The following is a 14198-nucleotide window of genomic DNA, read 5'->3' as shown; positions in this document are numbered from 1 at the left end:
CCTTTATACTTAGATATATCGAAGTGTGACAAAAATATAAAATCCAAACACGTTCTCATTGCTGACTTCCGCAGGTTTATTTCGCTTTCTCCGCTAGATGTCAGTAATGCGACGTCAATGTTCAACAATGTGAAGTAGAAGAAGAAATATGCCCTGTTTTTTTTATTGATTGATTGATGCTTTTATTCGTAGATTGCACAGTGAAGTACATATTCCGTACAATTGACCACTAAATGGTAACACCCGAATACGTTTTTCAACTTGTTTAAGTCGGGGTCCACGTAAATCAATTCATGGTACATCTTAGAAGCAGACGCAGCATTGGCTGCTGTGACGCGAGAAATTGGGCCGCCATCTTGAAGTGGTGATGAGGAGCCGGCGAACAGCCTAAACTGACAGTTGACAGTAGTAGTGATGGGTTGATGAGGCGTCATGAAGCGTTTCGACACATATATACATTGAATTATTTACATTATTTACATTATTTACAATCCGGGGTGTGGGATATCAGAATCAGAATCAGCTTTATTGTCATTACGCAAGGTAACGAGATTGAGGCCATTCCATACAGTGCGATGTGTGCATGCTAGAAAAACAATGTGCAAATATATAAAAATATAAAAAATGTAGAAGTGCAATGAATATGGTGTGAAATGAATATATACATGAAAAAAACCAAAACAAAAACAGGGTGGTTGGTGGAATGGGTTATTGCACCGAAGAGAAGGCAGTTATGAGGGACAATGGGGCAGTCCGTTCAGGATGGTTATGGCCCTGGGGAAGAAGCTGTTCTTTAGCCTGTTTGTTTTGGTTTTAATATGGAGGGGGGACGGGAAGTGAAGTGAAGTGAAGTGAATTATATTTATATAGCACTTTTCTCTAGTGACTCAAAGTGCTTTACATAGTGAAACCCAATATCTAAGTTACATTTAAACCAGTGTGGGTGACACTGGGAGCAGGTGGGTAAAGTGTCTTGCCCAAGGACACAACGGCAGTGACTAGGATGGCAGAAGCAGGGATCGAACCTGCAACCCTCAAGTTGCTGGCACGGCCGCTCTACCAACCGAGCTATACCGCCCCTAACGGGGGTTAGGTTTGGTTGGTATCAACACTTCAGTCATCAACAATCAGCATCAACAATTGCATCATCAGAGAAATGGATATTGAAACAGTGTAGGACTGACTTGGTAGGATATGTACAGCAAGTAGTGGACATAGAGAGAGAGGAAGTATAAGAAAAAGTGTCTACATTTGATTGTTTAATTGTTTACATTTGATTATTTACAATCCGAAGTGGAAGGGAGGATGTTAGTTTAGGGTTGTAGTTGCCTGGAGGTGTTCTTTTAGTGCGGTTTTGAAGGAGGATAGAGATGCCCTTTCTTTTACACCGGTTGGGAGTGCATTCCTCATCGATGTGGCATAGAAAGAGAATGAGTTAAGACTAGGGATGTCCGATAATGGCTTTTTGCCGATATCTGATATTCCGATATTGTCCAACTCTTTAATTACCGATACCGATATCAACCGATACCGATATCAACATATATACAGTCGTGGAATTAACACATTATTATGCCTAATTTGGACAACGAGGTATGGTGAAGATAAGGTACTTTTTAAATTTTTTTTATAAAATAAGATAAATAAATTAAAAACATTTTCTTGAATAAAAAAGAAAGTAAAACAATATAAAACAGTTACATAGAAACTAATAATTAATGAAAATTAGTAAAATTAACTGTTAAAGGTTAGTACTATTAGTGGACCAGCAGTACGCACAATTGTGTGTGCTTACGGACTGTATCCCTTACAGACTGTATTGATATATATTGATATATAATGTAGGAACCAGAATATTAATAACAGAAGTGTCATGTCTGTGTGATCAGGTTTTATTTTTGGACTTTTTGTGCACTTTTGTTTTGTTTTGTCACCATAGTTACCCATTAGTTTCACCTGTCATGTCACGCACCTGTTTTGAGTCACGCACCTGTTGTTAATCATGTCCATAGTATTTAAGTTCATTCATTTTCTGTTGTTCGTCCTGACGACCTCACACCACATTTATGCTCTGTCCATTTTTTCATGTCCATATTCACGCTGCTCCTTTTTTGTCCATGCCAAGTAAGTTTTCTTTATTCAAGCCATAGTTTGCAAGTTTTGTTTAATTGTTCATAGTTTATTCTCCGCCACTGTGCGCGCCTTTTGTTTGATCCTTTTTTTGTATTTATAGTTAATAAATAAATCATGTACCTTAATTCCCGTCTCGCCCGTGCCAACTTTCCGTTGCATCCTGGAAAAGCACACACCCCGGACCAAGTCTTGACAAGAAGGAAACAACCCTTTTGTGTGAATGAGTGTGAATGAGTGTAAATGGGGGAGGTAGGTTTTTTGGGTTGGTGCACTAATTGTGAGTGTATCTTGTGTTTTGTATGTTGATTTAATAATAAAAAAAAAATAAAAAAACGATACCGATAAAAAAACAAAAAACGATACCGATAATTTCCGATATTACATTTTAACGCATTTATCGGCCGATAATATCGGCAGGCCGAACAAACAAATAATATCGGCAGGCCGATATTATCGGACATCTCTCGTTAAGACCTTTGTTAGTTCGGAATCTGGGTTTAACGTGGTTAGTGGAGCTCGCCCTGGTGTTGTGGTTATGACGGTCATTTACGTTAAGGAAGTAGTTTGACATGTACTTCGGTATCAGGGAGGTGTAGCGGATTTTATAGACTAAGCTCAGTGCAAGTTGTTTTACTCTGTCCTCCACCCTGAGCCAGCCAACTTTGGAGAAGTGGGTAGGAGTGAGGTGTGATCTGGGGTGGAGGCCATAGACATTGATTGATTGATTGATTGATTGAAGCTTTTATTAGTAGATTGCACAGTACAGTACATATTCCGTACAATTGACCACTAAATGGTAACACCAGAATACGTTTTTCAACTTGTTTAAGTCGGGGTCCACGTAAATCAATTCATGGTACATCTTAGAAGTAGACGCAGCATTGGCTGCTGTGACGCGAGAAATTGGGCCGCCATCTTGAAGTGGTGATGAGGAGCCGGCGAGCAGCCTAAACTGACAGTTGACAGTAGTAGTGATGGGTTGATGAGGCGTCATGAAGCGTTTCAACACATTGCAAAACTGTATTGATACTGTGTCGACACTGTGTCACTAAATACTGATCTGACCGATCATGAGCTGTTTCGGTCACGTAACCGATACGCAAACTGTGTCGAACTGACGCCTCCTCTGTGCCCTGTGAGCGGGTCTTTTCTACAGCCGGAGAAATAATAACTAAGAAGAGAAATCGTCTAAAATTTAATACGTTGGAAAAACTGTTTTTTAAAAAAAATAAAAATGTGTAAAAAAAATTAAAATAAAATTCCCAGTCCACAAACATCCTCATTCACAACACGTTCTCTTAGATTTTCATGTTATGACAAATGTTCACATTATTTATTGACTGTATCTAAAAAAGATAAAAATATATTTTTATTTAAATGAATATATGAAATAATCCTAAATGAAATACAATGACTTGGTTTATATTATTGTATATACTAGGTCATAAAATCAGTGTCAGTTGAGTCGGTCCATAGGTTGCCTGTAGGGATTTTTAATGTCCAACAGATGTCAGTAATTAGTGACACAGTATCGACACAGTATCAATACAGTTTTGCAATGTGTCGAAGCGCTTCATGACGCCTCATCAACCCATCGGTAGTTGACAGGTAGAAAACAAAGATGCCGGGGCTGGTGTTCAGCGTTTTCTTGCTCAAATGAGCGGACTGTTGAAAATAGTAATTGGGGGATTACTTTTCACAAGTAAGATTTAACATTAACGTACTATTGGTTGTATTCTGTGAAAATAATATTATCAGAGTTGAGAAGGAGCAAATATCTTCAATAGTACTGAAATCGTAACCGCTAGCAAACAAGAGTATGACCATAATAGAATTGCTTGTCAATGAAATTAATTAAGTTTAAAAATGTCATACTTGAATAACATAAAGTTGAAATAAATTATTGTGACACCTAAAACAAAATTCACCAGCCGCCACTGATTATGATGCATTCTCATTTTAGACCAAGTACAAGACAATACTTTCTTAACAGTATTATTGTAACCAGGAATAAGTCTTCAAGTAACAATATTTAAATAATAAAATTGTTGGGTAAAACAGAATTTGGTTTTATTCTGAATCCAGTGAAACAGATTGGTGGTTTCAGCTGATATAAAGACTTTCAGGTGTTTATATATGTTTATGTTTAAGTATTTGGCAGACGCTTTTATCCAAAGCGACATACATAAAAAATACATATAAAATAATCACTGTAAACATGATCATTTAAGGGAAGAATGTAATACAAAATATCAATACAAAGTGTCAAGACAGAATGAACTATCTGTTGCTGGAGCAACAGAGATACAGTCTATACACTCTTAGAAATAAGGGTTCTAAAAGGGTTCTTCTACAAGGCTGAGGTTCTAACTGGAACCATTTGCTTCTGAAAAACCCTTTCCCGAAGAAAGGGTTTTTCAAGGGTTCTTGGTAACGCTAATGGTTCCAGTAAGAACCATTTTGATCCAGAGAACCCTTTAAAACCCCTTTTCTGAATAATTGGTTTTAAAAGGGTTCTCACTAACACTAAGGGTTCCAGTAAGAACTATTTTGATCCAGAGAACCGTTTTTGGAAGAAAGAGTTCTTCAGGGATTGTTGAAAGCATGGGTAAGATCCTGTGTCACCAGGGACATACTTCCTGATAACATTTGCCAATAATGGTGCCTATCTTTAAATAAATGTTTTTCTCATTAAAATGTTTTGAATGTTTGTTCAATGTCAACATGATAAATGACCACAATATAATATGAACTAAACTGATCTGTAGAATACAATATGGTTCTTTATAGAACCCTCAGAAGACAAGACGGTTATCGGTGAAAACCTTTGAAAAGGGATGTTTTTAGAACCCCCTGTGTCAGGTCTAGATGAAACCCTTGAAACATGAAAGAGTTCTTTGTGGAACTCCCTGTGTGAGTTCTAGATGAAACCCTTGAAACATGAAAGGGTTCTTAGTGGAACTCCCTGCATAGGTTCCAGATGAAACCCTTGACAAACGAAAGGGTTCTTAGTGGAACTCCCTGTGTGGGTTCTAGATGAAACCCTTGAAATACGAAAGGGTTCTTAGTGGAACTCCCTGTGTGGGTTCTAGATGAAAGTCTTGAAATACAAAAGGGTTCTTAGTGGAACTCCCTGTGTGGGTTCTAGATGAAACCCTTGAAATACAAAAGGGTTCTTAGTGGAACTCCCTGCGTGGGTTCTTTGTAGAACCTCTCATGGGGGGGTTCTGGGTGGAACCTTACACACACAGTTCTAGGTAGAACCCTCCAAAAGGGTTCCAGGTGGAACCTTTATAAAAAGGTTCTACCTGGAGCCAAAAAGGGTTCTCCTATGAGGACGAGCCGAAGAACCATATATGGTTCTACTTAGCACTTTTATTTCTAAGAGTGTAGGTCCCTAAGATATATAAATATCTATAGTATTCATACATTGTTTATGTAGGATATACGCATGTATATATAACCTAATCATATTGTTTCTTCAACTTAAAAATAGCTGACCGTTTTTTCCCCCTTTCTCTGGGATTATATTCCCAGTTTTGATCTCGGACGTCTGGTCACTTATAGCATATACGAATATTCTATTACTGTTAAGCAAACTATGAATAATAAAACATGTGTCCTTTATCATAGCTACACGTATGACAAAAAAAGCGCGTGAAAATCAGTGGTATTCAGTGAGGTAAGATGATTTAAACGCGCTGACAGTTCATTGCTCCTGCCAAATGAATTGCACTCAGTGGAGCGGGTCACCACTCCAAGATGGCGGCCCCGCGTCTCGTCAGCGCCAGTAGGCAGTAGCGCTCCATGCTGCGTACCCTTAGAAGATGTCGTTTACCATGAATTGATTAACGTGGACCCCGACTTAAACAAGTTGAAAAACTTATTGGGGTGTTACCATTTAGTGGTCAATTGTACGGAATATGTACTGTACTGTGCAATCTACTAATACAAGTCTCAAAATCAATGAATCAGTCTATGTCTCCCACCTATCATCAACGTCACTTCCCTATCGCTCCCCGGAAGTCCCGCCCCCCAGCCATGGTCATTGGCTAACACCCCGTAGCCAGCCGCTCTAATACTTGATATTTATCTGCCGTTTTGTTGACTAGCAAGGCTGCGTGTCTAATGAATGAACTGCCGGCCGGCTGCTCTTTTTTTGCTTGAATAGGTCCTCACCTCTATATAGCTTAACCAACAAACCGTTATATTTTCAAATTTTACTCATAAACACCGTTTGACTTATTTCGTGAATGTATTGAGAGCGGGTTAGCTACGTGCTAGTTAGCTCAGTGGCTAACAATGCTACACGCATGAGTCGACGCCGGAGGCCTCACTGGATCCTCGGTAATTCCTGCGGAGGCCAAGCCGAGCCACATCCGCTCAGAACGGGCTTGTCTTTTGCGTTGCAGGTGACGCTCCTGGATCTGGATCTACCCCGATATCAAAGGTAACATGTCTTCTAGCACTTTGTATAGCTCACAAAAAGTTACCTAATTTGCCCAATTTATGGCTTTTTTTTTTTGGATGCTGTGGCTTTTTCTTTTAAAATGCAAAGCCAGTTTTAGACGCGCAGGCTGATACAATTGTCATTATTCACCAGTAACGTAATAAAAAAGAGGCTCCTGAAGAGAGATGGAGGCTCCTCCTGTCACCGTGATGCCTGTCACCGGGGGCACCATCAACATGATGGAGTACCTGTTGCAAGGTGAGACCCATCTAATGTCATCAACTGGATAACAAAGTTTACAGGCAATAATCAAATACAAGTGGAAACCTAGTGTCTCAACCACAAAACAGGTGCATTAATGAAACCAAACAGAAAATATCCTGATAGCAGTGTCAAAGTACTGTATTTTTCGGACTATAGGGCAGGGCCGACATCCGGGCAACTGAGCTACATACGGGTTCTTCGAGCCATAGCAACCTGACTGGCGTTGAAAACAAACCGTCGCCATTACTCTTTAACCTGTCCACCTGCGCTGATTAAACCTGTCATTCTGCCTCCAAAATGCCAAAAAACTGTGTTGTTTTTGGTTGTGCAAACCCCATCTGGAAACAGGGAAAACAAAGGTCGTATTTTGTTCTGCCAAAGCGTGCTAAAAGCCCACAGAGACGAGACAAATGGCTCGCAGCTTTACACCGGGAAAACGAGGACGGTTCTCACTGGAGTCCCCCAAAATCCCGGGTCGTGTGTTCGGATCACTTCGTTTCTGGTAAATATAAGGAACAAAAATCCACCTTCTTAACCACAACTTGGCTATACCGTCCCTGCTAATGTTGAACTCGTTGAATTTTTACTGAATAACGTTCGACAGCTGAAGTTGTTGTTGTTGCACAACAATAACATACGGTATAAAGGCTATTTTCGAAAACTGGTTTCATTTAAATTTGCATTTAACGGTTGGGTTTTTAAAAACCAATAAACCCTAACAACAATTTTTATGTGATTTATTCGTTATATAACAACCGAAGCTAACAACCGACCTGGTGTGCTTGTGAGGTAGACATAAAGATTTCCAAATTCCATGTCCGGCCATTGTGTAGGATTATCAGTCCACGCATCTGCTGGAAGGCGGTAAGGGCAGTCGTTTAATCCAACTACAGAACATTTTAACTCGTATCTTAACCTAGCCTCACTGGAAAGACTATTTACATAATCATACGCCATTTAGAACAGTTTAAAATGCCGTGAAACCTCGTTAAATGCCTTTTCTGTCAATGCTGTGTTCGCTGTGAGCTGGTTTGTTTTCAACGAATTCAATATGGCGACCGGTTGCTAGGGGATTGGCAGGCGGAAGTGACGTAGGTCCGCCCTCGCCTATAAGGTGCACTTAAAATTAGGGATGTCCGATAATGGCTTTTTGCAGATATTGATATTCCGATATTGACCAAACCCTTAATTACCAACACCGATATCAACCGATACCAATATATACAGTCGTGGAATTAACACATTATTATGCCTAATTTGGACAACCAGGTATGGTAAAGATAAGGTCCTTTAAAAAAAAAAAAAATAAGATAAATAAATTAAAAACATTTTCTTGAATAAAAAAGAAAGACTATCAATATAAAACAGTTACATAAAAACTAGTAATTAATGAAAATTAGTACAATTAACTGTTAAAGGTTAGTACTATTAGTGGACCAGCAGCACGCACAATCATGTGTGCTTACGGACTGTATCCCTTGCAGACTGTATTTAAATATATCGATATTTAATGTAGGAACCAGAATATTAATAACAGAAAGAAACAACCCTTTTGTGTGAATGAGTGTAAATGGGGGAGGGAGGTTTTTTGGGTTGATGTACTAATTGTAAGTGTATCTTGTGTTTTTTGTGTTGATTTAATTAAAAAAAAAAAAAAAAAACGATACCGATAATAAAAAAAACGATACCGATAATTTCCGATATTACATTCTAAAGGATTTATCGGCCGATATTATCGGACATCTCTACTTAAAATCCTTTCATTTTCTCAAAACTCGACAGTGCGCCTTATAACCCCGGTGCGCCTAATGTACGGAATAATTTTGGTTGCGCTTACTGACCGACCTCGAAGCTATTTTATTTGGTACGTGGTGAAATAAGTGTGACCCGTAGCTGGCAGTCATACATAAGAGATACGTGTAGACTGCAATATGACTCAAGTAAACAACACCAAAATGTTGTGTGTTCCATTGGAAAATATAGAACATTACACAGGGCGCTCAAAAATCTATTAAAATGTTTTAGTACGATTCTGGTAAACTATGAAGCCGCACCGCTTGATGGAGTGGACAATCTTGCATTACCGTATTTTTCGGAGTATAAGTCGCGCCGGAGTATAAGTCGCACCTGCCGAAAATGCATAATAAAAAAGGAAAAAAAACATATATAAGTCGCACTGGAGCCCGGCCAAACGATGAAAAAAACTGCGAATTATAGTCCGAAAAATACGGTACATACTATACATGACCTTTTCCACTATATTAATTTATATTATTATGTGTTGTCAACTTTGTACTTTTTTTTTCTAAATTAAGTGAAAATAAATAAATAAATGAAATGGAAACAAAAAAGAATTGTACTGCGCTTCAACATATGAGTATTATGGTGTTTGTATAAGCTAAGACATATTATCAGGCGTTTTGTTTCACAATATTATGCAAAAGCAACTTTTCTTAACTTCTGGTACCTGCTGATCTGTATTTGGGATCTGCATAAGTCCTGAAAATTTGCGCACATCCGCCATTGTAGTCAATGGCGACACCGTAGTCGATAAGCTTCTCCTTTTTTTCTCTCTTCTTGTTATGGGACATTCATCCTCTGCTGTTGCCATTTCTAATATAAAGTAGTGTCAAGTTCTTACTTATATTTGTCAATAAACTCGCCATGAAAGCGCTAAAACATACCGGTGTAGTGAGTTTACATTATTCACCCAAGGAACTTTAGTTATTAGAGAGTTCCGGTCGGACGTTTTTTCAAGGGGACACATTTCCGGTGTTGTTGTTGCATTAGTGAGCCACGGATGAGGAGATGCTGCTCCGTTATTGATCGAAGTAAAGTCTGAATGTCATTAAAACAGTTAGCTCCATCTTTTGACACTTCTTCCACCCCCGTCCTTGCACGCTACACCGCTACAACAAAGATGACGGGGAGAAGACGCTGTCGAAGGTGAGCCACGTAAATAAGACCGCCCACAAAACGGCGCATCATGAAGCGACTGTCAGAAAGTGACTTGAAGATGATGTGTAAAACATCATCCATGCAACATTTTGACCAAAGAACCACAATCACATGCTATGTAGACCACAATGAAGTCTTTTATATTTAGAAAAAATATATAATAATATGACCCTTTTAATCCGGTGCGCCTTTTGTATGAAAATAGACCTGACTAGCAGTGCAGTGCGCCCTGTTGTCTGGAAAATACGGAATGTTTAAAAACATAGTGGTAGTAATTATGTGTTGTGTGCATGCACAATAACTGAAGATTTTCAACACTTTGTAAAACAAAAGTTTTAATAAAACTTTCTGGTTAAGATATAACAAAAGGGGTATCAAATAACTCAATTTCAATTAGAGATGTCCGATAATATCGGCCGATAAATGCTTTAAATTGTAATATTGGAAATTATCGGTATGGTTTTTTTAAATTATCGGTATCGTTTTGTTTTTTAATTTTAATTTTTTTTATTAAATCAACATAAAAAACACAAGATACACTTACAATTAGTGCACCAACCCAAAAAAACTCCCTTCCCCGTTTACACTCATTCACACAAAAAGGTTGTTTCTTTATGTTATTAATATTCTGGTTCCTACATTATATATCGATATATATCAATTAGGGATGTCCCGATCCGATATTTGGATCGGATCGGCCGCCGATATTTGCCAAAAATTGCGTATCGGCAAGGCATGGGAAAATGCCGATCCAGATCCAGTTTAAAAAAAAACTCCGGTCCGTGTTTTCCAACGCACCGATTTAAATAATACTTTCCACTTTTCTGCTGCTCCGTAATTTCCGTTCCGCATTTTCCAGCACACCTTCAACACATCCACAATTCTCACACAGTTGCTTTTAGCTGCTGGCATTACACGACAGGCTCTTCTCACTCTTTCCTGTGTCTCCCTCTCACAGACAGCGAGCGCACCTTCTTACACACGTCACATACTGTCACGTCACACGTCACATACGTATACGTCCTCTCCCAGCAGAGAGGTAGCAGCATGGCTAACGTTAGCTGTGATGCTAGCGCAGCCGCTAAGGTGCGCGCCTGCTCAAGCGTCCTCTACGCACGGCAAATCTATGCCACGCACAAAATCAAATAAAAAAATAAGCGCATAACAATTTTCGACACACGGACACGACAGAGACAACAGTTTTCGTCATCATTGTTCAAATATTGTGACGTCTGTCGAGACGCTTATCTCCATTCGGTGCCACACGTCCACACCATCAAAATGGCAAACATTTCCACATCAACACCGTATGAAAAAATTTGTGATTTTTTTTTAGTTGTGATTTCCTTCTCTGCATGAAAGTTTAAAAGTAGCATATATTAATGTAGTATGAAGAAGAATGTTTTAATGTAGACATGCAAGCCTTGAAAGAACATTTTGAAAATCAAGACTACATTTCCTGCAAATGGGTGCATTTCTACCCTATATTTTAACTTTAGATTTATTCTCATATCAAACTCTTTTGGCTGTCTTTTTGACACTTACATCCACACCCTGGATTATAAATAATGTAAATAATTCAATGTGATTATCTTGTGTGATGACTGTATTATGATGATAGTATATATCTGATAGTATATATCTGTATCATGAATCAATTTAAGTGGACCCCGACTCAAACAAGTGTAAAAACTTATTGGGGTGTTACCATTTAGTGGTCAATTGTACGGAATATGTACTTCACTGTGCAACCTACTAATAAAAGTCTCAATCAATCAATCAAAACACATAGAATCATCATACTGCTGTGATTATATGCATCAAGTGTTCATTCAAGGCTAAGGCAAAATATCGAGATATATATCGTGTATCGCAATATGGCCTTAAAATATCGCAATATTAAAAAAAGGCCATATCGCCCAGCCCTAGTTCAATGATGCCATTTCTGTTTGTCATGTATAATTTTGTCTATTTTGTGTTTATCCTTGAATAAACAGGTCAGTTTCTTGTTACCAACCATTGTGTATTATTCAAACTCCCCTAATTCAGCTGGCTAGTTGTTATCAAGAGTACTAAAACCCTTTTCAACATGATTCTGACAACTACCGTATTTTCCGCACCATAAGGCGCCCTGGGTTATAAGCCGCGCCTTCAATGAACGGCATATTTCAAAACTTTGTCCACCTATAAGCCGCCCCGTGTTGTAAGCCGCATCTAACTGCGCTAAAGGAATGTCAAAAAAACAGTCAGATAGGTCAGTCAAACTTTAATAATATATTAAAAACCAGCGTGATGTGGGCGCGCATGGAGTCGTATATCAACATGGACGGAGCTGCGTGAAAAAAGCCACCCGGCCTCTTCGCGTAAACTTACCTTAACCACTCGCTCATCTTTTCTTCATCCATCCATCCCTTCGAGTTAGCTTTTATGATGACGTCGGCTGGAAAGGTCTCTTTTGGCAAGGTCTTCCTTTTGAATATCACCATGGGTGGAAGTTTCTGGCCATTAGCATGGCAAGCTAGAACCACAGTGAAGGATGACTTCTCATTCCCTGTGGTGCGAATATTCACCGTACGTGCTCCCGTTGTATCCACAGTGCGGTTCACAGGAATATCAAAAGTCAGTGGAACCTCGTCCATGTTGATAATGTTCTCTGGCCGGATCTTTTTTTCAGCTATCTTGTTTTTACAATATGCACGGAAAGTAGCCAGCTTTTCTTGAAAGTCTTTAGGCAGTTGCTATGAAATAGTAGTCCGTGTGCGGATGGAGAGATTGCGTCTTTTCATGAACCGGATCCCTGTCGCTTAGTAGGAGCCATTTTGTGGTCTTTACAGATGTAAACACACAAAGGAAATGAAACGTACGGTAATATCCGCGCGCTTTTTCTTCTTCTACGCGGGCGGGTGGTTGCTTACAGTAGAAGAAGAAGCGCTTCCTGTTCTATGGGGGCGGGTGCTTACCTTGGCGGTTGCTTGCGTAGAAGAAGAAGCACTTCCTCTTCTACGGGGAAAAAGGATGGCGGCTGTTTACCGTAGTTGCGAGACCGAAACTTTATGAAAATGAATCTTAATATTAATCCATATATAAAGCGCACCGGGTTATAAGCCGCACTGTCAGCTTTTGAGAAAATTTGTGGTTTTTAGGTGCGCCTTATAGTGCGGAAAATACGGTAAGTAGGCTAAATAACTTTAAACTTTAATACATGCTTGGATAGGCCAGTATCGGTAAGTATCGGTATCGGTCAGTATCAGTATCGGATCGGAAGTGCAAAAACCTGGATCGGGACATCCCTAGTTTAGATTCCTTTGTGTGTCTCAGTCTCTGTTTCTGATTTTTTTTGTTTTTTTTTGTTTTTGTTTTTTTTGTTTGCAGTGAAATTCAACCAACTGATGTAACAGTTGCTTGGGGGGCACATAATAAATGAAAATAACAAGGATAAACTCATCGCACCACATTCTGTATATTGGTCATTGTAGGAAGTGTGTTGGACCAGGCCCTGGAAAGCCTCCTGCATCGCCTGCGAGGCTTGTGCGACAACATTGAACCCGAGGCCTTTACAGACCACGAGCTGGTTTACCTCCTGAAAGGCCAACAAGGCAACCCGTTTATCCTCCGTGCTCGCCGCTCCCTCGCCCACCCCACAGCGCCGTGGCACCTGCGCTACCTGGGACAGCCCGAGGTGGGGGACAAGAGCCGGCACGCTCTGGTGCGCAACTGCGTTGACGTGGCGGCCTCGCACAGTTTACCCGAGTTCCTCAATGAAATGGGCTTCCGTATGGACCACGAGTTTGTAGCGAACGGACACATATTCCGTAAAGGCGCCATGAAAGTGGTGGTCAGCAAGCTGTCGCGCATCCTGGTGCCGGGGAACACGGACAACACGGAACGCCTGTCGCTGTCGTACTTGGTGGAGCTGAGTGTGTTGGCGCCCGCCGGTCAAGACACCGTGTCAGAGGACATGCGCAGTTTTGCAGAGCAGCTCAAACCTTTGGTGCACCTGGAGAAGATTGACCCCAGCAAACAGAGACATTGAACAACCCAACGTACATGCTAGATACTTTTTGTTGATTTTTTTTTACATGACATTAAATGCAACCTAGCTTTGACATAAACACGTATTGGTTTATTTTGTCACACAACTATTTTAAATGGAATCAGATTTATTGGCCAAGTATGTTTAACACACAGAATTTGACCTGGTAGACTGTGCTCTCTTTGTTCAGACAGATTTATCTACATGTTATTGCTGCAAGCATATCACTTATAGTACTACAGTGCTTCTGCATAAAAGAGTGCTGCTCCTACCGGGAGCATGAAGTGCTCTAAAACTTGCTGGTAGACGGCTGCGTTGACCCTGGATCTCAGGAAACAGAGTGGACCGACACCAGCAGAT

General features: G+C 39.9%; 1 protein-coding gene across 1 annotated transcript; it reads left to right on the top strand.

The window, feature by feature from the left end:
* Window positions 1-6170: 6170 nt before the first annotated feature.
* med18 (mediator of RNA polymerase II transcription, subunit 18 homolog (yeast)) lies at window positions 6171-13917 on the top strand. Its single transcript, XM_061946624.2, has 3 exons — window positions 6171-6583; window positions 6737-6841; window positions 13282-13917. Exons 2-3 carry the CDS (start codon window positions 6769-6771, stop codon window positions 13836-13838), a joined length of 630 nt encoding a protein of 209 aa, XP_061802608.1. The 5' UTR covers window positions 6171-6583; window positions 6737-6768; the 3' UTR covers window positions 13839-13917.
* Window positions 13918-14198: the final 281 nt, after the last annotated feature.

Source organism: Nerophis lumbriciformis, linkage group LG04 (assembly GCF_033978685.3).
Source record: "Nerophis lumbriciformis linkage group LG04, RoL_Nlum_v2.1, whole genome shotgun sequence".
Classification (NCBI taxonomy): Eukaryota; Metazoa; Chordata; class Actinopteri; order Syngnathiformes; family Syngnathidae; genus Nerophis; species Nerophis lumbriciformis.
Note: the sequence above shows the minus strand (reverse complement) of the source record. Positions and strands in the feature narration are given on the sequence as shown.

Coding starts and splice junctions, on each gene's coding strand:
- med18 (XM_061946624.2), top strand. CDS start 6,769: ATGGAGGCTCCTCCTGTCACCGTGATGCCTGTCACCGGGGGCACCATC. Junction 6,842..13,281: donor GATGGAGTACCTGTTGCAAG/GTGAGACCCATC, acceptor TGGTCATTGTAG/GAAGTGTGTTGGACCAGGCC.